At 41.4% G+C, this 27,102-nt stretch overlaps 1 protein-coding gene across 1 annotated transcript; it reads right to left on the bottom strand.

The window, feature by feature from the left end:
* Positions 1-1,949: 1,949 nt before the first annotated feature.
* LOC139374272 (intraflagellar transport protein 43 homolog B) lies at positions 1,950-23,403 on the bottom strand. The gene is made up of 8 exons (XM_071115303.1): positions 23,359-23,403; positions 21,784-21,894; positions 16,237-16,301; positions 12,329-12,375; positions 4,762-4,834; positions 2,821-2,896; positions 2,563-2,625; positions 1,950-2,196 (listed from the first exon to the last, which is right to left on the bottom strand). The coding sequence occupies exons 1-8, from the start codon at positions 23,401-23,403 to the stop codon at positions 2,086-2,088; spliced, it is 591 nt and encodes a 196-aa protein (XP_070971404.1). The 3' UTR covers positions 1,950-2,085.
* Positions 23,404-27,102: the final 3,699 nt, after the last annotated feature.

Raw genomic sequence — 27,102 nt, 5'->3', positions numbered from 1 at the left:
GAGTTTCTTCCATTCTTCTCAGCAGATCCTCTCAAGCTCTGTCAGGTTGGATGGGGAGGGTCGCTGCACAGCTATTTTCAGGTCTGTGTTCTTGGGGACCTTCAATGCTGCAGAAATGTTTTGGTACCATTCCCAAGTTCTGTGCCTCGACACAATCCTGTCTCTGAGCTCTACGGACAATTCGTTCGACTTCATGGCTTGGTTTTTGCTCTGACATGCACTGTTAACTGTGGGAACTTATATAGACAGGTGTGTGCCTTTCCAAATCATGTCCAATCAATTGAATTTACAACAGGTGGACTTCAATCAAGTTGTAGAAACATCTCAAGGATGATTAATGGAAAGAGGATGTGCAAAGCTGTCATCAAGGCAAAGGGTGGCTACTTTGAAGAATCTCAAATATGAAATATATTTTGATTTGTTTAACACTTTTGTGGTTACTACATGATTCCATGTGTTATTTTATAGTTTTGATGTCTTCACTTGTATTCTACAATGTTGAAAATAGTACAAATAAAGAAAAACCCTTCAATGAGTTGGTATTCTGAAAATTTTGACCGGTAGGGTATGAATTTACGATTGGATCAGAATGCACTCATTAATATTAGTAGATCAGTCTGTCAGTCACAATTTACCCATGATACATTTAAGCAATAATGCCCGAAGGGGTGTGGTATATGGCCAATATACCATGGCTAAGGGCTGTTCTTAAACACGAGTGCTTGGATACAGTCCTTAGCCGTGTTATATTGGCCATATACCACAAACCCCCAAAGTGCCTTATTGCTATTATAAACTGGTTACCAACGTAATTAGAAGAGTAAAAATAAATGTACCTGTGGTATACGGCCTGATATACCCCAGCTTTCAGCCAATCAGCATTCAGGGCTCAAACCACCCAGTTTATAATATGGTTTTGATGCTCTCGAACATGGCCAACGTCTATGGCCTCGGAGCGCGAGCCTCCTCGTTGACTGCCGGGCCGTGATTGGCCTGTGTCAGTCAGCACGTGGTCCTGTGTGAAGACAAATGTAGTAGTCAGAATGGATCACTAATTAATTAAATAACTCAATTTTTATCGAACTTAAAAATAATTCACTGTGGGGATCAAACTTGATACTTTTAAACAAATTGTAGAGCCCAAAACGTCTGTCTAAATAATTTTTGTTTGACTGTTCTGGCGATCGTAATTTGTATAGGCTTTCTAGGACAGACCAAGGCTTTTGGCACCACTACGTTGCTACGCAATAGCCAACCAGCAGATCTTGTGACTTCACGCTCCAGACCAGACACAGGTGGCCTGTGTATTATTGCTTCTCCTAAGGCCCTGTGGTTTAGGTTTGATGCATGGTTGTTCTGTAAGTTTGGAGAGAGCATACACCTGGACCCCTCCAGCCTTCTGCTAAGGAGGAAGATGTCTTCCTTACATAATGTATGCTAATCCCCCAGGTGTCAATGGGAAGTGTGTTCAATTCATTTGAGATAATAGTGAAGAAGGGGCTGCTCTTGTCGAAGAGCTGGAAGATAAAGTCAATGGCACAGTCAATAACAATAAGGTTGTGGGCTTTAATGAACAATGTTAATTTGAAGACAATTAAATGGATTTCAGCTTAGCTGATTATCAACCTTGGACTTGTATGGGACTAAGGTTGGAGGGGGGTTGATAGTGCAGGCGGAAGACACAGGGGCATGTTGATCTGTATCATATCATTTAGAAGGCTTTCTAAAGTAAAGGTGAGTTTGTCTTTTAGCAGTTTAGGTAGAGTCAAACAGATAGCACATCAGTGTAATACCATATACGTGTTACTAAACTTCTGTGTTTTAGAGGAGATAATTAATTTGGAACCTACCATAAAAAAATAATAATTCATTTCACAACAAATACAAATGTGTTTTGTTAAAATTTATTAGGAAAAAAAATACATTTTGCACTTGGAAATAGACATTTGGAATATGAGCAACAATATGAGGCAAGCTACGTATATTTGATGGTCCCTATGTTTCGACGGAGCATTGATGTGCACCCACCCAGGTCCCAGAGGAGACGTTCTGGTCCACTTTATCCCAACTTGGGGAGGCTTGTCCTCATAACACAGACAGCGGGACCTGCTCCTCCTTCTCTCCTTGATCCCATTCCGTCAGCAGCTCTGAGGACACCTCTGTAAACAGATGATCCCAGTCCCAACCCACGTCCTCCTGAGAGAGAGCGAAAGAGAGAGAGAGAGAGAGAGAGAGAGAGAGAGAGAGAGAGAGAGAGAGAGATATGAGAAAAGAAAGATACAAAAAATGGGGGGAAGAAAATATATAGTGTAATAAAGATGAGAGAAGTGTGAGAGAAAAGAGGGGAATAAGAAACAGAGAGAGAGGAAGAGACCAGAGGGGGAGAAGGAGAGCAAGAGAAAGGCAAGGGAAGGTGAGAGAAAGAGAATAGAGCTTGTTAATGCACACATCATAAATCTTGATTACCTGGGAGACTGGGAGGCGACCTCCCCTGGTGCTTCAGCAACATCTGGACACCCCCTCACAGGGAACAGCGGCTATATTTACAAAAAACTCACTCACCTCCCTCACCTCCTGCTCTGGAGCTAAAACCTTGGTGAGGAGCTTCAAGTCAATCTCACCGTCCTAGGTAGAGGCATAGACCTTATGAGAACACCAGCTTGCAGAAACACACTCTACAGACAGAGGTAATTTATATTGGATGCATCCTAAAAGGACCTCCTGGAGGAAGAGAGAGGGCTGGGTAATCTAATATAGAGTACAAATAAATAGCCGTTGAAACCTGGCTGTGTGTGTGTGGCCCCATATGAGATGTCTTACCAGGGTCTGGAAGACAGAGTACTTCATGAGGTCATTGTCCAGATCTCTGTATGTCATTACCCGGTTCACCTGGATGCTGGGGAGAAGGACAAACACTATGTAAACAAAAATCCCATCATAAATGTAGCTACCAGTGGAGGCTCCTCAGAGGAGGAAGGGGAGGACCATCCTCCTCAGTGAATTTAATAAAAAATAAAAAGTGAAACACAATGAAAAGTTATCCTTTTTGATAAAACAATATAAAATATATTCACATCACCAAATAATTGTTTTAACAGTTAACAGTTTTGAAATGAAGGTCTACACTAGCCTCAATAGCACTGTGTAGGGTAGCACCATATTGCAGCTAGTTTCTGTCCTCCTCTGGGTACATTGACTTCAATACAAAACCTAGGAGGCTCATGGTCCTCACCCCCTTCAATAAACTTACACAGTAATTATGACAACTTCCGGAGGGTGTCCTCCAGCCTATCAGAGCTTTTGCAGCATGAACTGACATTTTGTCCATCCAATCAAACGATCAGAGAAATAATCTAGTACTGAAAGCATAAAGCATAATACAGCTAGCTAGGACTGCAGTGTATACCTGAATTTGTCCAATATAAATTATTGTTTGCAACTATTGGACTAAAGATTACACTCTAGATCAGCTAGATGCAGGCGAGATTGTGCACGGTGGTATTGAATGTGTCAATGTCTGTCACCTTGATTAAGCAAATTTCTCTCAACCTGTGAACCTACATTGCAAACCTTCATTCATAGGCTAGGTTGTAGCAACCTCATGATGGGTATAGGGAAAATTTGAGTATCATGTAGTAGCCTAAACCTATTGATGTTACACTGAGCTGGGTGAATGGAATGTGAATGACAGTCATCCAATATGCAGTAATATAAATAAGGCCATGCTCATTAAAAAAAAAACAATAATCCTCCCTCATCTTAAACAGCACCAACCACCACTGGTAGCTGCTATACCAAACATGTACTTGTTGGCATGCTTTTCCTCACTAGCCTGATTAGTGCATGTCTATTGAAATACAGTAAAGTATTCCCTACACTACCTGCAAGATATCACCAGACCAATCTAGAAGCTGTATCATAGTACAGTACAACTTGCAAGTATCACTCTGTGAGACAGATATCTTCTCAGAAGTTTGAGGTAGTGCACACAGGGCATGGAGAGTTCATTAAAGAACAGAGAGATGAGCGCCAAGTGGTAACTGCCTCAAATTGAAACCCAGCTGCTTATCTGTAGTTGGAATTAAGAGGGGGGCTCTGAAAGTGGCGAGGGCCTAGCAGTGCATGCCAGTCCTACTTACTGCACATTACACGCTACATTGCCCCCGCAATGAGTTCAATGTGGATATTATCTCGTACAGAGAGCAGGTCCCAGCCTAATAACCTCCGCCGCTGTCATAGCCGCGCTACATAGCGGACACATGTCGGCGTGTCTCTCACTGCCCTGTAAATCAAAGGGCCCCGTTAGTAAGGGTCCCACTAACCGCCGTGCATAAATCACATCTCAACTGTTATTTCTGCATAAAGGTCCAATATGCCAAGACGCCTTCAATACCATGATGAGAGGAGGCAAAGTAACAGTCAAAGTCTAAGACCAGTGTATTCTTATATTTTGCTCTCCTTGATGTTAAGATGTAGGCCAGGTACTGTACATGGCTCTGAAGATGGGTCAGCAACCAGCCAGAGGTATGGCGAATGTGGTAATATATGAACATCTGAACAGCTATCTGGTTACTTATAACAGAGTTATGCAGTCAGAGACAGTATGTGAGACGGTGTGCAGGTGTGTCTGTACTCACTTAAGTGCAAGACTGACCAAAAGGATGCACTTCATCAATCATGAAAATTGAGTGATGGGATGCCATGAATCTACCAGAGTGACTGGAGTCAACTAGAGTGGAGCGTGACATGTTTTTACAGTACCTTGGAGGAGCAGCAACTTGCATGTTAAGGTCTTCCTCTTGTACTTCGTCAAGGTCTGGGATCACCGGTATATCTAAAACACAACATACATCCAGGACATACTGTATCAATATCTTATCAATGTCACACTGTCTATTATTTAGTAATTCAATCTCTACACCTAAAATATTAACTGAGATGCAATAGTGGTCAAACACATTAAAACTGGACATGGATTACAGAAAAACCAAGATACAGTCTTCTTTGTGTTTGGTATGACAGTTTGTGTGTGTGTAAGCGTGAGTGTCTGGGAGTAAATTGGCACCTGATTTGTCCTCTCCCTCTCTCTCTCTCCCTACATCTTCCATAGAGTTGCCCTGTCACAATAGCCAGGCGGCCATGAATATTCAGGAGACCAGGCGGCAGCTCTTCCTGCTGCGAGAGGGGCGCTGGCCAGGGGCTCCCCGGAAAGAACCCCCCGCTCCCCCAGCATTTTGGCCCTGTCAGCGCCACCCACCCCCAGGACCAGTGGTGGCCGGCAGGCCGACCTCAGTGTCCACTCTGCCACTCGGACAGGGGCGGCGTCAAGCCATGTGCAAGAGTATTTACTGGCGGGCCCATCTGTGTGGGGTCGGAAGTCACGGTGCGGCCTGGCAGGGGCTGCAGTGCCAGGAGCCACTAGCCCGCTGCTCAAACAGTGGGAACCCGCTTTAATTGGCAAAACGCAACAGGACAGAGCATGGCTCAGCTCCCAAGAAGGACGGGCAAACTTTCACAGCACATTTCAGATGGACTTTTGTTAGAGTGGGAGATGGGGAGGCGAGCAAGACAGACAGACTGTGATGAATATTGAAATGTTGAAGCCACTTAATCTACTTGTAAAATGAATATGAAATTAATACATTCATTATGCCATGTTATAAACAAACACAACAAAATAGAAATAGATGAACTACAAGTATATTACATAATCTGGGCGAAAGTAGGTCTCCACTACTGACACAACCGAAACCGATCAATTCATACTTTTGAATTGATCGGTTCTCGGAAGAACCTTAAATGGGATGGTTCTTTGAAGAACCACACACACACTCAACACCTTACTTTATGCAAATATCTATTAGCATATTTCCCAGGGTGCCTTTTGATTGAATTTTAGAGTTACCAGTACCACCCATGACTGTGTTTGCTAGTGACAGAGACATTGTTTTTGCATTCATTTCAGTCTCATGGCCTTCAGGTGAGATCCTAAGTAAATGTTATATTTCATAAGGCCTTATTTTAAGCTCCTAGTTTTACCCTAATAAAATGGCCTGAAACTCATAGTTTACAGGACACATCAAGCCTGCAAGTCACATTATGTTATGCTGGCTTGGAAAGTGACGTGTAATTCCTATTGGAATCCAGTCAGAGTGGGGATATCCATTATTTTGAATCTTTATTCACCTGCAACCTGCATTCAGAATGTTCGCCCGGGTTGGGATAAGTAAAATGGGATTAGCTAAAGCATCTAAACTGGAACAACCATTTAATTAACGGATGCAATAAGTCTAAGTAACAGATTGGATTTGTTTAGAAGTGTATAGTATGTATATTTGAGTAGCATAAGATTATATTAATCAATCAATGTACAGTACATCCAAAAATAGATATTTAAACAAACAATTCTAAAAATCAATCTGCAAAAGAGTGTGATGGAAAGTTTTATGTTGGTGCTTTTCTATTTACCAATCTCTGTGCTCTGTGTGTACTTTTCTAATAACCGTTTTCTATCTTCATGCAAGTGACTGACTGAGCAAATCCTCACTATCAGTATCTGCAATCTGGCATTACACCCAGACCCTTGTTTTGAGAACAAAATATATTTTAGTTTCAAGGTCTCAGCTTAGAGAGAAGAAACCTTGTGAGGTATTAGTCTGTCACATGCATAACCCAGTATTGGTCAGTCACTTGAATTAACTTATTGCTCCTACTTGAGACGCAGATGTCTCAACTAGGCACCTGGAAATGCAAATGCGCTACGCTAAATGCTAAATGTACTCGTTAAAACTCAAACGTTCATCAAAACACACATGCAGGGTATTGAATTAAAGCTACACTCGTTGTGAATCTAGCCAACAAGTCAGATTTTTAAAATGCTTTTCGGCGAAAGCATGAGAAGCTATTATCTGATAGCATGCACCCCCCAAAATACCAGCACGACACGTAAACAACAGATTTTGCGGTAGCCGGCGCTACCCAAAACGCAGAAATAAAATATAAAACATTCATTACCTTTGATGATATTCTTTGTTGGCACTCCTATATGCCCCATAAACATCACTATTGGGTCTTTTTTTCGATTAAATCGGTCCATTATTACCCAAAATAGCTTTCTATGGAAGCTGTGTAAATCAGAAAAAAACATTGTTTTAAAACGCAGCGTCATTTTTTAAAATTAAAAAAGTCGACGATAAACTTTCACAAAACACTTCGAAATACTTTTGTAATCCAACTTTAGGTATTAGTAAACGTTTATAATCTATCAAAATGATTACAGGGCGATGTGTATTCAATAGCTCCTCATCTTCAAATCAATAGCTGCCAATGTGCACTTCACAACATCCTGGCGGAGACCGGAAGAAATGGAATCCAGTTAGTTGGATTTACCAACAAAAAACTCTCTGGATAATGACGACAATTGGGACATCGTGTGGAATCTGTAGGAATTGCATGCAGGTCCATAATTATTTTTGTGCCCTTTTAACAACCCATGAAAGTGACGCATGGAAATTATTTTTAGCTTTCAGAGAGCAGTTTTTCTTGCGCTTTTCGATGAAACACACGATCTGTTATAGTCACAGCCGTGATTTAACCAGTTTTAGAAACTTCAGAGTGTTTTCTATCCACACATACTAATCATATGCATATACTATATTCCTGGCATGAGTAGCAGGATGCTGAAAAGTTGCGCGATTTTTAACAGAATGTTCGAAAAAGGAGGGGGTAGGATGAAGCAAACGTTAATGAAAATTATTTTGAATAATGAATAAGCTAAATCATGCAAATATTACTTTCTGTGTAAGTCTACTGTATAAGAGAACTAATGGGACTGCCCCGTTAGAGCTCCTGACAGACATTCACTATGGTGCATCAATGTTATGGAACCTCTCCAGCGTGCTGACAATAAACAATTGGACTTAGAGTGTCCCTGTGTAAGAATTTCCACGACAAGAGCATGCTGGGAAATATGATGATAGCTTGGTTTTGGTTCAACTCTGGTTATTAACACCAACACTGGTGTTCTTTTACACCACTGAGTGTTAATTGAACTCTTTACAGTGTTAATTTAACTCCTGAATCAACACTAGAAATGTTACACTGGCCAATTTGCTATGTGCTATGAAAGAGACATCTGCAGGCTTCAATACATTTCAAGAAACATTTATAATTCGGAAGAACCGTAGATGACACGTCAAGAACCCCCAATTTAACTCAAAGGTTCTTTATCCGGCAAGAGTTCCCCAAGGAATCTTAAGCGGAGGATGAATCTTTTTCAGTGTAGAGTTTTTTGCCTGTCAACATCAAAGTCACAGACATCTACCTAGTCCTTGTTGCCATGTAACAAGTCTAAATGAACACAAAAGCAGAGACAGAACAACCCACCTGACATCAGAGGATAGGTCTGATTTCCATGTGTTTTGTCTCTTTTTTTCAATACTGGTTTTGGTTGAAGGCAGTTGAAAAGGTGATTACTATGTGGTATACAGCTATGAACAGAAATCAGCAAGTTGGAATAACTTATTCAGCAGGTTAGGATAATTAATGTAGCAGGTTAGGTTAGGAAAGTAGGTTAAGGTTAGGACAGTGGTTAGGGTTAGATCAAATTCTTACATTTTAACAATTTATGTGTCACTTCCATCCGTAGCTATATACCACCTATCCCTAACCGTTGAACAGTGTAGCTACATTTCCTTCTGACTTCTTCCAGTCATACAGTGTGCTAGGTGTCAGTGAATAGGCCGGGAGAAACTGGGGAGCGGTAGGGAGGGTGCAGGGATGTCAGTAATCTCTGAACACAGCAGTGCACCCTGAAGGGAAAGTCAATAGAGGAGCTAAATACAGTAGAGGCCAGGAGATGAGAGGCACGATCTGATGGGAGGAAATATTTGTGCATCTGTGCCACTATTCCTTCAAAATACTTATTTTGAAAACACACTGGTGGTTGTAAAATAAAGATGCTCTGAGATGTTTAGTCTGTAATATTCTCATATAACTGTATAAGCAAAGATTTCAGCAATTTTACAAGAAAAATACTCAAAAAGGAAGTTATGTGTTCATAGAATAAGCTAAATGAGAAAAAGGATTAAGGCTCTGAATGTTTCTTCAGTTGAAGGAAACAGGAAACAACCTGGTCAAATTCCATCCACTTTGCACAGATAATAACCCTCACCATCAGTTGATAACTCATTCCTTTCTCTTCAAAAAAAATTATAATAACAAAAAAATGCCACGCTCGGTTAGCCTCTGACAAGATTCATCTGTGTTTCTGATATCCGAATAGAGGCGGGCCGGCTATTTCATATTCATGAGGCCCCGGTGACACTTTGTCCTCTCATTTACAAAGCACAGCGTTCAGCAGAATCCGTCCCCCCCGGACCCCCAATCAAATGTAATGGTCTTAGCACAATGACATCAAAAGCCTCGCCGTCCTGTTCTTTGCAAATAGCTTCTTGGGTTGTTTCCCCCCATCCCATCTCGGCCAATAATGCACTATCAACACTATTTATGAGAGTTCAACGTGGAGGAGTTGGGGGTAGGTTCTCTATATGCAAACTCTATTATTAAGTGAAAATAGGAACAACATTTTTAAATGAGCTTCCAATTCAACCTATTACTGGAGGTCAAGAGGGGATTAATATGAGCTGCAAACAAGCTAGAGTTTTTCTGAAGGAAAGGTCAACTCCATCAGAAGGAGCTGTCTGTTCCCAGCACTGCTGGCACAAATTACCTGATACATTTCCTCCCTTCCACATACCAGCCTGGACATCTATCAAGGTTGCTTTGTCTAGCGGCGACTGGGCCAAGCCTCTCCTTATCACACGGTCACGGCGAGTTTCCTCGCTGAAGCATGTAAATATCAAAAGGGGATAATTTGCTGTGAATGTAGACATACTGTACTCCCGGCAGGCACGCCTCAGTCAGCGACTTTGGGGAAACGTCTCCACATCACCAGGCAGGCAGGGCTGTTATAATCTAAGCAGCGAGTCAGTGGGATGATTACCTAGGCACGGGACACATTTGAAAGGCTTATGGGACAATATTCAGCAGATCACTGAGAGAGAGAAAGAGAGATGAGAAAGAGAGAGAAAGAGAGAGAGGAGAGCGAGAGATGAGAAAGAGAGAGAGATAGGAGAAAGAGGGAAAGAGATGAAAGAGGAGACAGAGAGGAGAGAGAGTAATGAGAAAGAAAGATAGGAGAGAGATGATAAAGAGAGAGGAGAGAGGAGAAAGAGAGGAGAGAGAGGAGAAAGAGAGAGAGAGAGAAAGAGAGAGGAGAGAGAGAGAGAGAGAGGAGAGAGATGAGAAAGAGAGAGGAGAGATAAGAGAGAGAGGAGAGAGATGAGAGAGAGAGAGAGAGAGAGAGAGAGAGAGAGAGAGAGAGAGAGAAAGAAAGGGGGGGGGGGAGATGAGAAAGAGAGAAATTAAATAGAGAGGGGGGGAGAAATAAACAGATTTAGAACAGATGAGTGTGTTTGTAATGGCAGTTCTCTGTAATGTAACTGGCAGGGGACTGAAGGCCGGCCGAGGGGAAGAGGGGGACAAGGGGGCAGGGTCTAGCCCTCTCTCTCTCTGCCTCTAGCCAGTGGACATATGGGATAGGGTAGGAGACATAATCAAGATCGGAGGGGCTATCTCACTAACCCTCAGCACTGCAATTTCCACTGCCCCTGCCTTCGGCACTGTATTAAGAGGTCTCCCTCCACTGAGGAATTATCTTTCCAGCTGCATTTACTGGGTAAGAAGCATGCCACTAGGGTCTCCACACAACTGACCCTTTCAGCCACTGCGTGTGTGTGTGTGTGTGTGTGTGTGTGTGTGTGTGTGTGTGTGTGTGTGTGTGTGCGTGCGTGCGTGCGTGCGTGTGTGACTGTGACTGTGAATGTGTGTGGTATAGCAACTTAAGTGGTGTCAAAAACAGTAAGTTTACGGCCATTTGTTAAAATAAAAAATATCATAAACAGAAGAAAAATGAAAAATGCTTTGTAAAAACAAATTGGCCATAAAACTATAAGAGGATATACCCTTCAGAATGTAAATGGGGAGACAAAATATGGAAGTGCCTTTGAACGGGGTATGGCAATAGGTGTCAGGCGCACCGGTTTGTGTCAAGAACTGCAACACTGCTGGGTTTTTCATGCTCAACAGTTTCCTGTGTGTATCAAGAGCGGGCCAACCAGCCAGCTTGACACAACTGTGGGAAGCATTGGTGTCAACATGGGCCAGCATCCCTGTGGAACGCTTTTGAAACCTTGTAGAGTCCATGACCCGACGAATTGACGCTGTTCTGTGGGCAACAAATGTGTGTGTGTGTGTGGGGGGGGTCTTAGGAAGATGTTCCTAATGTTTGGTAAGCTCAATGTACAACGTTTACATTATTTTCTCAATCAAATTCCAGTAATGTAGTTCATAACATCAAACATATAACAATCTAGAAGATGAAACATGTAAATACATTTTGAATAGTATTTTAAGAATCTAAATAGACAGAAAAAGGCTATGGCGGGTATATGTGTTTCATTTATTTAGCGATGTGTGAGAGTAGTAACTACAGTTGCAGACACAGTGCTTCTGTTCCTCATCAATATGTCAGCTTGATACCTCAGAGACAACCTCCTTATACAACGCCAGCCAGCCTGGCCATTGTCATTGGTATGTATATGTATAACTCCTTAGTGTTCTAACAGGGAATCACAACTCCTATCTTTGCTAAGGCAATTTCACCCTTATTTCCCCTGCTGCTTTGCTCTGAAAAATGGAACAATTATCCCAGGCTGTGCTTTGCTGAAATGTCCTCCATCTATCCTGACATTGTTTGTGATGCGGAGAGCCGGACCCTGAGGTGACCGCTGGATCCATGCTCTGCAACACCTGCCGCGGTGTGTGTGTGTGTGAGAAGACGTGTGTGTGTGTGAAAAGCTCAAAGGGGACAGCCACTTAAATCCTGCCACACTTCAGCCAATGAATAGGGGAATGAATTTAGTGAATACTGTATTTGAGGTCTGTTATGGACTTTGCGTAATGTGATTGAATGAGGAGGATTACCAGTGATCCTCTAGTTCTAACTGAACATATTCACCTGTGATTTTCACCTATAAACGATTGTGTGCTCTGGTTAGTTATGGGGCATCTCTCAGTAGCTGGTCTAAACAGAGTTCTTATGAAGGATTCATCAATAGCACTGACAAGAAATATGTAGTGTCAGAGAGCGCGATGAGAGGTTACTATATGCTCTATTTCCAGTGGATGAATGTGCTGCAGAGGGACTGGAGGACTCAGCTCTGCCCTCCAGAAGAGACGCAGGACTGGGATGCAAGGGTGCTCTCACCTCCTTCATCATCCGAGCCCTGGGGGGTTTGTGGTCGCAGGCGTCGACTGCAGAAACAGGAAGTGGGAGAGTATGAATTATTGAAAGCATTCAGCGGTGAGGTCATCAGAGGGAGCCAGACTTGGATTGGGCTGTTGTGCTTTGATGATGGGCCTGTTTCTGTGGGCTGAGCGAGGCTCTAGATCAGCCTGATAGGAGGCTTGCTCTGCCTGTCTGTCTGCTGCAGGCTGACTGGGACTGTGTCTACAACACAGCAGCAGACGCAGCCAAAAGGCTCCGCAGCCACAGCAGCATCGGTGGGACTGTCACTGTGAGCAGCCCAGGGCTTCAGCTACTTCAACAGTATCCCTCCAAGAACCAGGGATTTTTCTGCCATTGAACTCCTTGGGCGGGCCACCTAAGCGTTTTTTCGGGTTGCCTAAGTCCAAATAGTGTAAAAAACTAAAATAGGATGGAAAAACACTTTCAAAAGATAATGGATCTATATATTTTTTTATCAAATAATCTATGAGAACTAACAATCACCTAAATAAAAACTAGACATTCAAGGAGAATTGAAAATTCCAAAAATGAATTTAGCAGTATAGATTTCATTATTATGTTTGAGCAAAAGAACACAGCATTAGCCATGGCAAAATACATACAATTGCAGGAAATTAGCTTTATAACTGCAACATTTTCTCTTAGCTGCATGGAGAAATTTGTCAAATTGCAGGAAATTGGCTTAACATTTTCTCTATTCTGTCACGCCCACCACTGAAGCCCCGTTCTGATCCAGAAAAAAACCCTGAGAATTAATCAAAACTAACACAGCGGGGGCAGTAAATAACTGTTACTGAGATGGGCTGGTGGTGAAAAGAGCATATATTTTTTTACCTTTATTTAACCAGGCAAGTCAGTTAAGAACAAATTCTTATTTTCAATGACGGCCTGGGAACAGTGGGTTAACTGCCTGTTCAGGGGCAGAACGACAGATTTGTACCTTGTCAGCTCGGGGGTTTGAACTCGCAACCTTCCGGTTACTAGTCCAACGCTCTAACCACTAGGCTACCCTGCCGCCCCATATATCAAGGGACTATTTTAAAGTGCTGCCTGTGTTTCTGTCAAAGCTGCATCTCAACACCACTATTTAAGCAAGGGGCTCCAGCAATGATGAGTAAAACACAACAAGTTCTCTCGTCTCCTTCCATGTCACTACTGTCTATTCAATGCCTATTATGAACGTTGGAAACGTGGAAAAACTAAAATTACAGGCTAACTTGGCTCCCAACAACAATACAAGTGATGACAACTCAGTCACGCAGGCTTTTTTTTGTTCTTGGAAGGCGAGGATTAGTTGCAACCAAGCACAATCTCAAAGTACAGCAATTTCCACATCAGAGCATTGGGTATAAACAAACATTTAAATTGGCCTAATTTTGCTCCTGTGTTTTTTTTTTTTTTTTTTTTTACAAAAGTAATTTCATTTCATCAACAACTGAGGGAAAAAATCTGAGTAAAAATACGAGACTGAGAAAACGTACTCTTCCACGTCCTGCACCATGGCAGGTCTTCTTCCAGACCTAAGGGGGGAAAAAGATAATTGTTAAGATTTTGCAACAAAGGAATACAGAGAAAATACTTTTGTGCCACAAAAATAAAAGGACTAGAATCAATTCAATTTTAATAAAACAAAACAATGACCAATTATATTATTGAACAGTTCTTCTCTTTCTATTTGTAAGATCCATCTTTAAAAACCACTGCTGGTTTCTGATGTAGGCTAGTTATTCTGTCTGATTTGAGCCTCATAGGGCCTAGGTCAGGGGTACAAGTACTAACTGAGAAGGTACGGTCACACAAATTTCCTAGGTGACAAAGGTCCGAATGGATATTGTCATTCATCTGTGTAGTAACAACCCCCCACGTCGCAACCCATGCAATCCCAAACTGTTCACACCCCACTTGTTGGCAGAGGAAACATTGAGCAGTTGTAATGGTCATTTCCTGCAATTCTACAAATGTTGCCATGTCTTATGTGTGTTCTAATGATACCAAGGGCCCGCGGTCCACCTATTGTGTTCTCTGTTGTCCGTCTCTCTATCTGAGCCCTCAGCCTCGTTCCCCGCTGGACCACAGGGTTATTTTCAGACTCCTCTCTCACACAACCCTGCTTGACTGTGACACCGCATGCCACGCCCTACACACTCTGACCAAATCACTGTCTTTTCACACATTCTCACCTCAACACACTATTCTTAGCATAACACTGTTTCACACCAGAGAACGAGGGAGATAATATTAAACAAAACCCGGCTACTGTCCAATAAACTAATCTTAACAGCATTAGAAAAGCAAATCAGTTATTACATTCTTGAAAATTTAGACCAAGACAGTCTAGGTATGTTTGGCTGTGAAAACAACTTATATAAAGTTTCATTAGATATGAGTGTTTCTGGGATTCTTTTGGGGAGGAGATGCATGTCACATTCTGCAGGTTCTCCTGGTTGAAGAGTGCCCCCTACTGGTATTAAAGAAATCACATACTGTCATTTTCTCTGGACTGAAAAAACATTTTCTTATTGTTTTTCATTACTGTGTATCAATAACCTGAATAAGAAATGTAATGACATTTAGTATGTTTATAAATGATACTTTATAAATGATATATTCACTCATCTCTGGAGGCTCTGGAGTATGCCATGATGGTCAGTGAGACAGATCAGAGGGCAGGGCTGAGGGAGCCCACCTTGCTGCCCTTGGACTGTGTCCTGTCCTGTGTGCCTGGCACCGGGGGCGGGGCTGGCGACACTTAAGACACATTACAGGCCCCTTGATTAAGACTCATGTAGGCTGAAGCGATAGACATGGTAAAACTGTCTGGAAAAAGTTGTTAGGGATAAAATATATTGTGACAACCCGGCTTCAAAGGTTCATCAATAAACTGACAGATCATTTAGTGTCAATTAGGAGTGATAGATCGACAAATCCTGGGATTTCTGCGCTGGGATTAGTGGGAGGAGGGCAGCAGTGATTGAGCATGAGGGGTGACATTGAAGGGAAAAGTCCTTGCCGGTTCCAGGGGGGGCCATTACTTACTTTGTTTCAGAGAGGATCAATGCACGTGAGAAACCCTTAACACCTCCTGTATTCCAATCTCTCTGAACGTAGGAATCAAGACAAGTTACACTAACACAAGGAAGCGACACCCTGACCTTCCCAGAGTGAGAAAAATATATTTAATTTGCTGTTCTCTTTACATGCACTATCGGCACAGAAAACCATGCAAATAAACCCAATTGAATCGTCTTGTTCACTTCAATGTATGGATTTATGCATCTCCCCAGCTCTCCTCCCAACAGAGACTGGAGTAGAGTGGTAGATGGAGCCATCTGGAAGAGTGGAGAGCCAGTTCCACAGTCTGACTACAGTCACACTGACATCACATAGGGAGACGTACAGTAATTTAAATGTGTTCTATTGGGGGAAAATTATTTTGTTCCAGACATTCCATCTGTCTGTGGTATGAAATATTCATACATTCATTGTACAGAGATTTTAATGAATTCACAACGGCATGTGTGCCTTTAAAGGCGAGCGTGCTTTAGTTAGACAGCCATCGTAAGAGGTGATGAAGTGGCCTAAGCCCTGTGATGAAGTGGATAGCTGACTAACAGTGCCCTCCTGTGGCTGATACATGAACCATGTCAATTATTGGATCCCGCGCTGATGAAGATGAATGTGGAGTTCACTGCTCAGAGAGGCTCCCTGGAACGTTGTTGATTCAGAGCAAAACGTGTAAAGAACTTGCACTGATAAATATCCTATTCCCTGTCTACAGCACGAGAGATCATTAGTAACAAAAAAAGGCTGTGAGGTAGATACCTAGAGGCTGGAAATACAATTTGTTGAGAGAAGGAGATACTCACTTGGCTGATCCAGAAGTCTCTTCAGCCCATCCGCCCTGCCTGCGGGCTGGTTTAGGAGGGGGTCCCTGAGGTGAGAGAGATCATTAATGACAGGCATAACAATGGTCTGACAAGACAACTCCTTTAAACTATTAAATTCTACACTTAGGTTGAAAACATACAGGAGGAGGAAAATGTGCATAATTTTGAGTCCAAAATAGCAAGTATGTTGTGGCATGTCATGGTCTCTAAATCTATGTGAAAATAATACTTTATATCAAGCTTAACAAGAAAGAAAAATACAAGTATGCACCCATGCACAAACATATTTCCAAAACGGAGCAGACCTATTAAGTTCAGATGAGTCAACAGGAGGCTCTGATTTTAAAAAACACAAACCACTCATGGAACTGAATTTGTGAGGTGTAAACTACAACAGCCCAAGTAACGCTTAGTTTCCCATATCACTGGGGAAAGCCTACTTTATCTATTCTTCTCTTCAGTGTTTTGGTAATATATGTTTGCTGCACTATACCATCCTACAGATGGCTGCACATTTCTAGCAATGAATGACATAGCTTCTCACTTAGGAATGGCATGCACGACATATTGCTGTTGTTTATTATGGTTTTAACTGCTGTCCAATCACAGAGCCTGAACATATGGAGCAGAGTGTGGGAACTGCCACACAGAGGACTGCCCGGGGGCCACGAGCCTGACCTAAAATAGCTTCACAGGAAAAAATGACCCTCTCCCTCTCATTCTTCGATTCTGAAAATAGTACTGAAAATAGTCAATTGAGTTTGGATTGTGGTCCTGAGACCGGAGCCCGGGGAGTCAGGGACCAGCACTTGAATGAAAGAATTCCTCAGAGCACACAAGGGTGGGCAGCAGACAAATTAATTTGGAGAAAAAAAGCACAACACTCTCATTACCAAATTGGGTCTGCAAAAGACACAGTGGCCAGGAGGAATTTCTTTGTTGCGCCATGAAAGAGGAAATCAATTATTCATGGCTGGTTCCTTCACCAAACCCATTTATAAATGTGAATGTCAGCATCTAGAGAGGGAGGTGGAGGCTGCTGGTGTTAAGCTGGAAGGTTGAGGATGAATAAGTAATTTCATGAAATTAGTAAACAATGGGATTTTAACAAGAACAAGGGAGGCCAAATTAATAATAAAAGTGGTAGCTCATCGATACTATTCAATTCAATTCCTCAGGGTAAAACCCGCTTTTACAGTCTGCTACCTAAAAGGATAACTTTTTTTATGTTTCACTATTTTTATTTTATGAAATGAAAGGATGGTCCTCCCCTCCCTCCTCTGAGGAGCCTCCACTGTAGCTAAAAATGCCATGACGTTTTCAATGAACCTCCCTCGTTGGGTGAGGATGATAAAAGTATATGAAATATACTTACGTGCCCAAATAATTGATTAACACTGCAATGCAATGAAGGGCTACAGTAGCCTCAACAGCACTCTGTAGGGTAGCACCATGATGTAGCCGGAGGACAGCTAGTTTCCGTCCTCCTCTGGGTACATTGACATCAATACAAAACCAAGGAGGCTCATGGTCCTCACCCGCTTCAACAGACTTACAGAGTAATTCTGACATCTTCTGGAGGACATCCTCCAACCTATCAGACCTCTTGCAGCATGAACTGACATGTTGTCCACCCAACCAAAGGATCAGAGAATTAATCTAGTATTAAACGCATAAGCTACAGCTAGCTAGCACTGCAGTTCATAAAAAGGGGTGAGTAGTTGACTCAAAGAGAGAGAAAGACAATAGTTGAACAAATTAATGTATTTAATGCAGCTAGCTAGTTTAGCCTACTCAAACACCCGGCTCAAACAGAGAGGGATGCTATATTAGCTAGCTGGCTATGGCGATACAACACTGGAACTCTTCCAAGTCAATGTAAACTTTTGGTTTTAATAATTTATTGCCACAGAGGCCCTGCCGGTGAAACTGCTAAACTGCTTGCTGACTGTACACTGTACTGCATGTTTGTAGTGGGTATACTAATACATTAGTTCCTCGTAACTATGTTGACTAGGTATGATGTTAGCTAATATGGTGACAACGGTGTAGGCTGTGTGTAACAGTTAGCGGTTATGATATGAATGTTTTGCTTGGAATGTTTTTTTCACCTGGTCACAGACAGCTGATGTGTTATGCACTGAAGTCCACAAGCTATGGGAAAACATAAGAGGAGTAGAGCGCGTAGAAGTGAGAAGGAATTCTATAAAGAGCAAAATTTTCATGCTGTTTGTATGTGACTGCTATGAAAGTGAACTGTGTTTCTGCGTGTGATCAGGGGTGTATTCATTCCGCCAATTCTGTTGAAAATGTTTTATAAATGGAAGTAAACTGAACGAAATTCTCTCATTTGCAACTGTTGAACTAAGGATTACACCCCAAATCAGCTAGATGCAGGCAAGAGTGTGCAAGGCGGTATTGAATGTGTCTGCCACCTTGATCACTCACATTTTTCACTTTCACTCATAAGCTAGGTTATGGCAACGTCATGATAGGTATAGGAAAAATATGAGTATCATGTAGTAGCCTAAATCTATTGATGTTACATTGAGCTGGGTGAATGGAATATTTATGACAGTCTTCCAATATGCTGTAAACGAAAAAAGGCCATGCTCATAAAAAAAAAAATGTCTTTCCTCATCTTAAATGTCACCGACCACCACTGTTCCACTAGACTGTATGACCATATATGAACTTTACAGTTATAGTAGAATAGTGGCAGTGTGGTGTATTTAGGCAATAATGTCATCATAGTGAAGGGTTAGGCTACATATTTTCTATTCTAGACCTTTCTGAAAGTCCAAGCAGTAGACCCTTGTGGTGGACAAACTCAGACTAACAGCCCATGAATGCAGTTCAGCCTTTGTTAAAAAGGATGTCAAGAATGTGACCAATCAGTGGGTATTTATAGGAAAAGCAGACCAGGGCTGATAAACAAATCTACTAAGTCGCACGCCACTGGGAGAAAAAAATGCATTTCATGTGCACGTCAGGTCACTAGGGGCGCGAGAATCCTGATTCTACATTAGGGAAGTTGGCCTAATTTGGGAAGATTACTGCAAAAGCATAGCTGGAATTCCTGGTCAAGGAATGTTGGGTGGCTTACAGTTTGCCACTTCTAGGGACAAGCAAGACCTCCATACCATGAATGCCAATGCTTTGAAATAAAGTGGTTGACATTGTCATACGTCATTTCCAATTTGACTTTGAAAGCAATTATGCCTGTAATCACTTTCTGTGTGTCAGTGGGAGATGAGGGTCCAGGAGCAAAGGCTGGTATGAATCAGCATGGATCAATACAGTCGAGCAGTAGACCTTTAGCCTCTCCCCACACAGCACTGAAAATCAGACTAACTAAAGACGATTCTCTCTCTTCATAACAGGGGTAGTTATAGAATGGGCAATGTTGTACCAAAGCAAACAGCATAAGCCCACTTAAAAATTAACACCTAGAACCTGCTCCTTCGGTTTCCTATCTGAAGGAAATGGGTAGGTGAGCTTTGCAAAAAAAAAGAACATTCAAGACCACCAGGTACGTAGGACAACTTTTAAGTCAAAGAAAGTGCATGGTCCACTTCAAACATATTTGACATAAAAGAAGCAGCATCCATAGAAACTACTGTACTGTAATAACCCGACAACTATAAAGCAGAATAAAGCAGTACATCCCTTGAATACAACACAAAGTAACTTTAGACCACAATGTGAGGTATTCTGAATAGAAGTGACAGCTGAGTAGGTACAGTGCCTTGCGAAAGTATTCGGCCCACTTGAACTTTGCGACCTTTTGACACATTTCAGGCTTCAAACATAAAGATATAAAACTGTATTTTTTTGTGAAGAATCAACAACAAGTGGGACACAATCATGAAGTGGAACGACATTTATTGGATATTTCAAACTTTTTTAACAAATCAAAAATTGAAAAATTGGGCGTGCAAAATTATTCAGCCCCTTTACTTTCAGTGCAGCAAACTCTCTCCAGAAGTTCAGTGAGGATCTCTGAATGATCCAATGTTGACCTAAATGACTAATGATGATAAATACAATCCACCTGTGTGTAATCAAGTCTCCGTATAAATGCACCTGCACTGTGATAGTCTCAGAGGTCCGTTAAAAGCGCAGAGAGCATCATGAAGAACAAGGAACACACCAGGCAGGTCCGAGATACTGTTGTGAAGAAGTTTAAAGCCGGATTTGGATACAAAAAGATTTCCCAAGCTTTAAACATCCCAAGGAGCACTGTGCAAGCGATAATATTGAAATGGAAGGAGTATCAGACCACTGCAAATCTACCAAGACCTGGCCGTCCCTCTAAACTTTCAGCTCATACAAGGAGAAGACTGATCAGAGATGCAGCCAAGAGGCCCATGATCACTCTGGATGAACTGCAGAGATCTACAGCTGAGGTGGGAGACTCTGTCCATAGGACAACAATCAGTCGTATATTGCACAAATCTGGCCTTTATGGAAGAGTGGCAAGAAGAAAGACATTTCTTAAAGATATCCATAAAATGTGTTGTTTAAAGTTTGCCACAAGCCACCTGGAAGACACACCAAACATGTGGAAGAAGGTGCTCTGGTCAGATGAAACCAAAATTGAACTTTTTGGCAACAATGCAAAACGTTATGTTTGGCGTAAAAGCAACACAGCTCATCACCCTGAACACACCATCCCCACTGTCAAACATGGTGGTGGCAGCATCATGATTTGGGCCTGCTTTTCTTCAGCAGGGACAGGGAAGATGGTTAAAATTGATGGGAAGATGGATGGAGCCAAATACAGGACCATTCTGGAAGAAAACCTGATGGAGTCTGCAAAAGACCTGAGACTGGGACGGAGATTTGTCTTCCAACAAGACAATGATCCAAAACATAAAGCAAAATCTACAATGGAATGGTTCAAAAATAAACATATCCAGGTGTTAGAATGGCCAAGTCAAAGTCCAAAAGGTGGCGCTACAAAGTATTAACTTAAGGGGGCTGAATAATTTTGCACGCCCAATTTTTCAGTTTTTGATTTGTTAAAAAAGTTTGAAATATCCAATAAATGTCGTTCCACTTCATGATTGTGTCCCACTTGTTGTTGATTCTTCACAAAAAAATACAGTTTTATATATTTATGTTTGAAGCCTGAAATGTGGCAAAAGGTCGCAAAGTTCAAGTGGGCCAAATACTTTCGCAAGGCACTGTATATAAAATGTCTACATTAAAATCGTATGTGTATTGATTTGAGTATGTAGTCTACTGTACACTATGAGGGTATACTGTATGTTATTGGGGTATAAAGTTTCTCTGCAGGGTTTGAAAAGGAATACTGCCAAGACATGCCATATCATTACTTAGGTGTCCTCATACAATACCTCTTCCACGTCCTTGGTTCATGCATAAGAAATGATTCACACGTATTCAGATTGAGTGTATGCAGTGAAGTTAACGGCCATGACATAATATATGATATTGGGTTTCAGGTAAATACAAATGCATTACAAGCAGCACTGATAATCAATCACAAATCATAGCTACCTCTCCCATCGATGTAGAAGAAGAGGATTTCCTGACGTGTCGAGGCTCCTCCAGAGATGTTTGCTCTGCAGCCTGTCGAGTACGTTGACCCCGTCGACCCAACTTTGCAACCTGAAAATCATATTTCAAGTCGATGAAAAGGATCTTAAAATGACACGAACACGTCGTAAACCCACAAGCATTAGCTAGGAAATCGACTTTTTGAGATAAAATTGCTGGCTTTATGGTAACCCAAGAATGTACTCTTAAGGATTAGGGATTTACACATACCCACTCTCAATTGTGATACGGTTCTAGAAACATAAAGCCCTTTACTTTCAGCGGCAGGTATCCTAGCGGTTAAGAGTGTTGGGCCAGTAAGCCAAAGGTTTCTGGTTCGAATACCTTAGCCTACTAGGTGAAAAATCTGTCAATGTGCCCTTGAGCAAGGTAACGCTAATTGTGAGTCGCTCTGGATAAGCACTTCGGCTAAATTACAACAACAACAAAAAATTGTAAAATGTCTTTCATATCACATCAATATGATGTGATATGGCAGCCTTATTCTGTTACAAGGAGAATGCTAGCCCATGATTATGACTCTCAGTTCCATTACATTACACATAAGAGTCATTGGACAAAGGCATCTTCTGTAGTGGGTCTGAACATTGCCACGCATTGCTTGAGCTATGGTTTTGGAAACTTAAGGACCTTATCTTTCATATGTTTGAGAAATAATTTTCAAAAAACAAAAAGGTTAAATTGATACACACCTTTATTGAGTTAGGGTTCCCATAGGGCCATATTTCCATGTTACAGCCGCTTGTTTACAGAAAACTGACAGAAGACAGAGTGGACTGAATACTTGTGCTAATTAGCTATCGGAAGAAAAACCCCACACAGGTATTGTCACTGAAAAATACTGTAAACCGGTTAAACAGTGTACAGTAAGTGTGTATTTTGCATTTCTGAAACGCTTTTGATGTGATTTGAAAGTAGAGGGATTTATGTTTCTAAACCGCAATTGATAATCATTTCACGTGTAGATGGAGTATTTAGGTGTTTTGGCTTCCAGAGCCAATTCGACTTTTAAACAGAACATGTCGTCCTTGGACTAAGGAGTAAAGCAACGTTAGGCTCCTTTAGTCCTTTTGAGCATGCTAGATCATTAGCACTGGTGGTACAGTAGCCTCTGTCTTCCATACACACCACACGCTGTAACATGGAGATATGGCCGTGTGGAAACACAATAACCCTAACCATAATAAAGGTGTGTATCAATTTAAAATTTGAAAATTATCGCTGATATATAAAATAAGGTCATTTCGCCGGAAGAAGATAGCTACTGTACCTTCATCAATAGTGCTACATGTAGTTAGCTAGCGTATGACTATGAATAGGGTAGGGTTAGCTTTATGGTCGTTACTTTTTTATGCTTACTAATACTAGCTAGCTGCATGGAAAAGCAAAGGCACATAATCATGGACAACAGAGAGATCGCAAGGAAGTTCAAGGTTTGCCATGTCATCCCAAACATTGCTAGCTACTTCTGTAAATACTCTGTATGCATACAAGTTGAAAGCGTAAATCACTCACATTCTTTACAACTCCACTGTCTCCGAGTTTAAGATGATCGTCCATTTTTTCTTGCGTTGACAGCTACTTCCTGGAGACCCGGAGCGTCACACAGCAACCATCTCCATGGTGACAACAATGGGGGGGGGGGGGGGGGGGGGGGCTGGTGTTTGGTCCATGCTCGAGAGGCAGAGCGGTATGGTAATAGCACAACTGGCCTTAAACATAGATATTACAAAAAAACAATCATCTTCATTTGAGCCAAAGCTCGCACAGTCATGAAAATAGCCTGTATTAACTCTGTTATTATTAGCCTTACATGCCCCGTAGTCAAGGTTCGGAATAGCTCATGTGATAGTTTATTTTTGTTAGTCAATGGTTAGTTGGGTGCATGCCAGCAACTGGACTGGAGGTCCAGTATTGTTTACTAGGATCTTGCTGGTAGATGTTGATTTAAGCCCACTGGAACTGGCCGTATATAGAGATGCTGATATGGAGCCTCACCCTGGAACTACACCAAATATTTCATACCGGTATGTTCATGTCATTCATGACCTAAAACATCATGCTCGATCAATTTTAGTGGTAGCGATTTCTGCAATTAAAGATTTCGCTAGTCCCTAGGGAAGCATGCTTGGTGTAGTTTTACAATAAAAGCGACATTACTGAAATGATATTGTATAAATCATTGGAGAAACAACTTTAACAAAATTGAAGGACATAGGAACTTGTTGGACATATGAGTTATTGCCTCAGACCCAATAACTCAAACTCTCAGCATACAGGCTAATACAGGTTTATCAGAATCACCTTTATTCGCAAAGTACATTTACAAATACCCATAATTTGCCTTCGTGAGAAGGTGCTGCCAGCAATAGACAATATACAAACAGACATCATACAGATGTCATACAGAATATACAATAGGCCTATCAGAACAGTAAACATACAATTCTTGATACAAGGCTAGTTACAGTGGGAATATACAATTTATAGAGGGGATATATATACACAGAGGGAGGGATGCTGCTATGGCATCCCTACCCCATTTTTCATCTTGCCCATTCACTCTCTGAATGGCACGCATAGACAATCCATGTCTCAATTGTCTCAAAGCTTAAAAAACGTTTTTTTAACCTGTCTCCTCCACTTCATCTACACTAATCTAAGTGGATTTAACAAGTGATATTGGTAAAGGATCATAGCTTTCACTTGGATTCACATGGTAAGTCTATGTCATGGAAAGAGTAGGTGTTTTAATGTTTTGTAAATTCAGTGTACAGTAGGCCTAAGGTGTTCTTAATGTATACTTTGTATACTCAGTGTAGGGCTACAGTGCTGTGCTGATGTGTTGGGGAGAGTGGGGTAAATTGAGCAATTTGTTACATTTAGCATCACCCTGTCAAGGGAAATATAGTATTATTTCTAACAAATATATCTTCATGTATTTCAGGATGTTGTGCATCCATGGAAATAATCAGAATTCATGTAAATATTACAGTTTCGAAACACATAGCATGTCCAAAAAAAGACATTTCTTGGCACCACTTACGGGGTAAGTGGTGAGCTTACTTATGGGGTAAGTTGAGCCGCGGGACAGTGTAAGTTAAGCCGCCTACAAATTTCTATATTGAATTAGTTTTATAAAGGTAGTGCTAAAATGTATCTTTGTTTCCCAAATTCGACACAATCACAATCGTATTTTGTATTTTAATAATTTTAAGCATCTTTTAAAACAGGCTTAACATCTAACAAGCACTTTTCACATAGGCCCTATTGTTACCTCATATCTAGCGGTAATTCCTTGCATTATGCCTGGGGAAAAAAACACTTCAACTTGCTCAACCATTGGCTCAAGTTACCCCATGGACATTGGCTCAAGTTAACCCATGGACATTGGCTCAAGTTACCCCATGGACATTTGCTCAACTTGCCTCAAGGCAAACATTTAGAGTATATTAGCCCACACAGCTGCAAGGATGCACTTTATTTCTCAGTTTAGGACCTCATATTCAAATTTATAGAGACCGCAACTGATGTTTAGAACAATCTTAAAATGATTTACTTTGGTTTAGATACAAGCACCGTGAAACATCTAACACAATAAATTCATTAGACTTGGCGAAAATAATTTTTCTGGAACTAAGTTGTTTACCACTTTTTCCATGTGGATTCTTTCCTCACAGACTCCAGGAAATGATGATCTATTCCTAAATATTTGTTCAAATTATTAATTTTGCGTATGGTTTCCTAGAAACAAGGGTGGCTCAATTTACCCCACTCTCTCCTACATAGTGCAAACGCAGTATAGTGTAGATTAGTATTTGAGGTCACTGATGACAAGGTGCAGTAATCGGCCCAATGCAAAGTCACTTAATCCCTATGAGCCCAATGGCCGGTTGATGAGGGCCACAGCATGGGGGAAGAAACTGTTCAGGTGGCGGGTGTTTTTGGTCACGATTGTCCGGGGTGGGCAGGGTCAGTGATTATCTTACCTGCACACTTCCTTGTCCTGGAGGTGTGCAGGTCCTTGATGTAGGGCAGGTGACAGCCGATGACCTTCTCTGCAGACCGGACGATGCGTTGCAGTTGGCCCTTGTAGGGGGCAGACGCAGACACAAACCAGACTGTGAGGTGAGGATGGACCCAATGATGGATGTGTAGAACCAAACAGAATTGTCAGAGAGAGTTTGAGTTTTCTCACCTGGTGCAGATAGTACAATAAAGGTATGCAGATAGTATGAAAAAGGTATGACACATGCAACAGACATATCTCCACTTCCACACCAACTGAACCTCAAGTATTTCATATTTATTAGGATCCCTAATTAGCTGCTACCAAGGTCCAAAAAGTAAACAACACAACAAGTAAAATGCATAATATACATAAATATACATAGCACTACATTTACATTACGATTTAGCCATTCAGCAGACGCTCCCATCCAGAGCGACCTACAGAGTGGATTCATCTTAAGATAGCAAGGCTAAGACAACTACATATCACAGTCACATCCCAACCACGTATCACGTACATAATACAATACAAAATGCATACAAATGTCTGTGTCTCTTCACAGTCCACATCGTGTCGTAAAGTGTTCTTTTATCTGTTTTTTTTAATGTTTTTATAGCTAGCTAGAGTTACATTAGGTGGCAAATAGTTCCAATTAGTAATAGCTCTATTTAATACTCTGTTTCTCAGCCTCTGTTCTGGAACTGGGGACTGTGAAGAGACCTTTGTTTGCATGTCTTGTGTTGTACTGATGAGTGTCCCAACTGCTTGAACAGACAGTTCGGTACCTTAAACACCACACACAAATATAGTGATGCAGTCGATCTCTCCTCAATTTTGAGCCAGGAGAGATTGACCTACAGGTCATTGACATTCGCCCCCTGTGTACATGGTGGTGTAAAGTACATAAGTAAAAAATAATTAAAAGTACTACTTAAGTCATTTTTGGGGGTATCTGTACTTTATTATTAATATTTTTTTTTTTTACATTTTTTACTCTGCTATATTCCTGAAGGAAATAATGTACCTTTTACATTTTCCCCGACACCCAAAAGTACTCGTTACATTTTGAATGCTTAAAGGACAGGAAAATTATGAAATTCACACACTTATCAACAGAACATCCCTGGTCATCCCTACTACCTCTGATCTGGCGACTTACTAAACACAAATCATTTGTTTGTAAATGATTGTCTAAATCTGGGAGTGTTCCCTTGGCTAGCCATGAATAAAATAAAAACAAGAAAATC

This window comes from Oncorhynchus clarkii, chromosome 19 (genome assembly GCF_045791955.1).
Source record: "Oncorhynchus clarkii lewisi isolate Uvic-CL-2024 chromosome 19, UVic_Ocla_1.0, whole genome shotgun sequence".
Lineage (NCBI taxonomy): Eukaryota > Metazoa > Chordata > Actinopteri > Salmoniformes > Salmonidae > Oncorhynchus > Oncorhynchus clarkii.
This window is presented reverse-complemented; position numbering and strand designations above follow the sequence as displayed.

What these genes read in the sequence shown, in the direction of transcription:
- LOC139374272 (XM_071115303.1), bottom strand. Translation starts at nt 23,403, where the DNA reads ATGGACGATCATCTTAAACTCGGAGACAGTGGAGTTGTAAAGAAT. An exon ending in ACAGTGGAGTTGTAAAGAAT is followed by an intron (nt 21,895 to 23,358) that starts GTGAGTGATTTA and finishes TATGATTTTCAG; the next exon opens with GTTGCAAAGTTGGGTCGACG. An exon ending in ACTCTGTCTTCCAGACCCTG is followed by an intron (nt 2,626 to 2,820) that starts GTAAGACATCTC and finishes GCCTCTACCTAG; the next exon opens with GACGGTGAGATTGACTTGAA.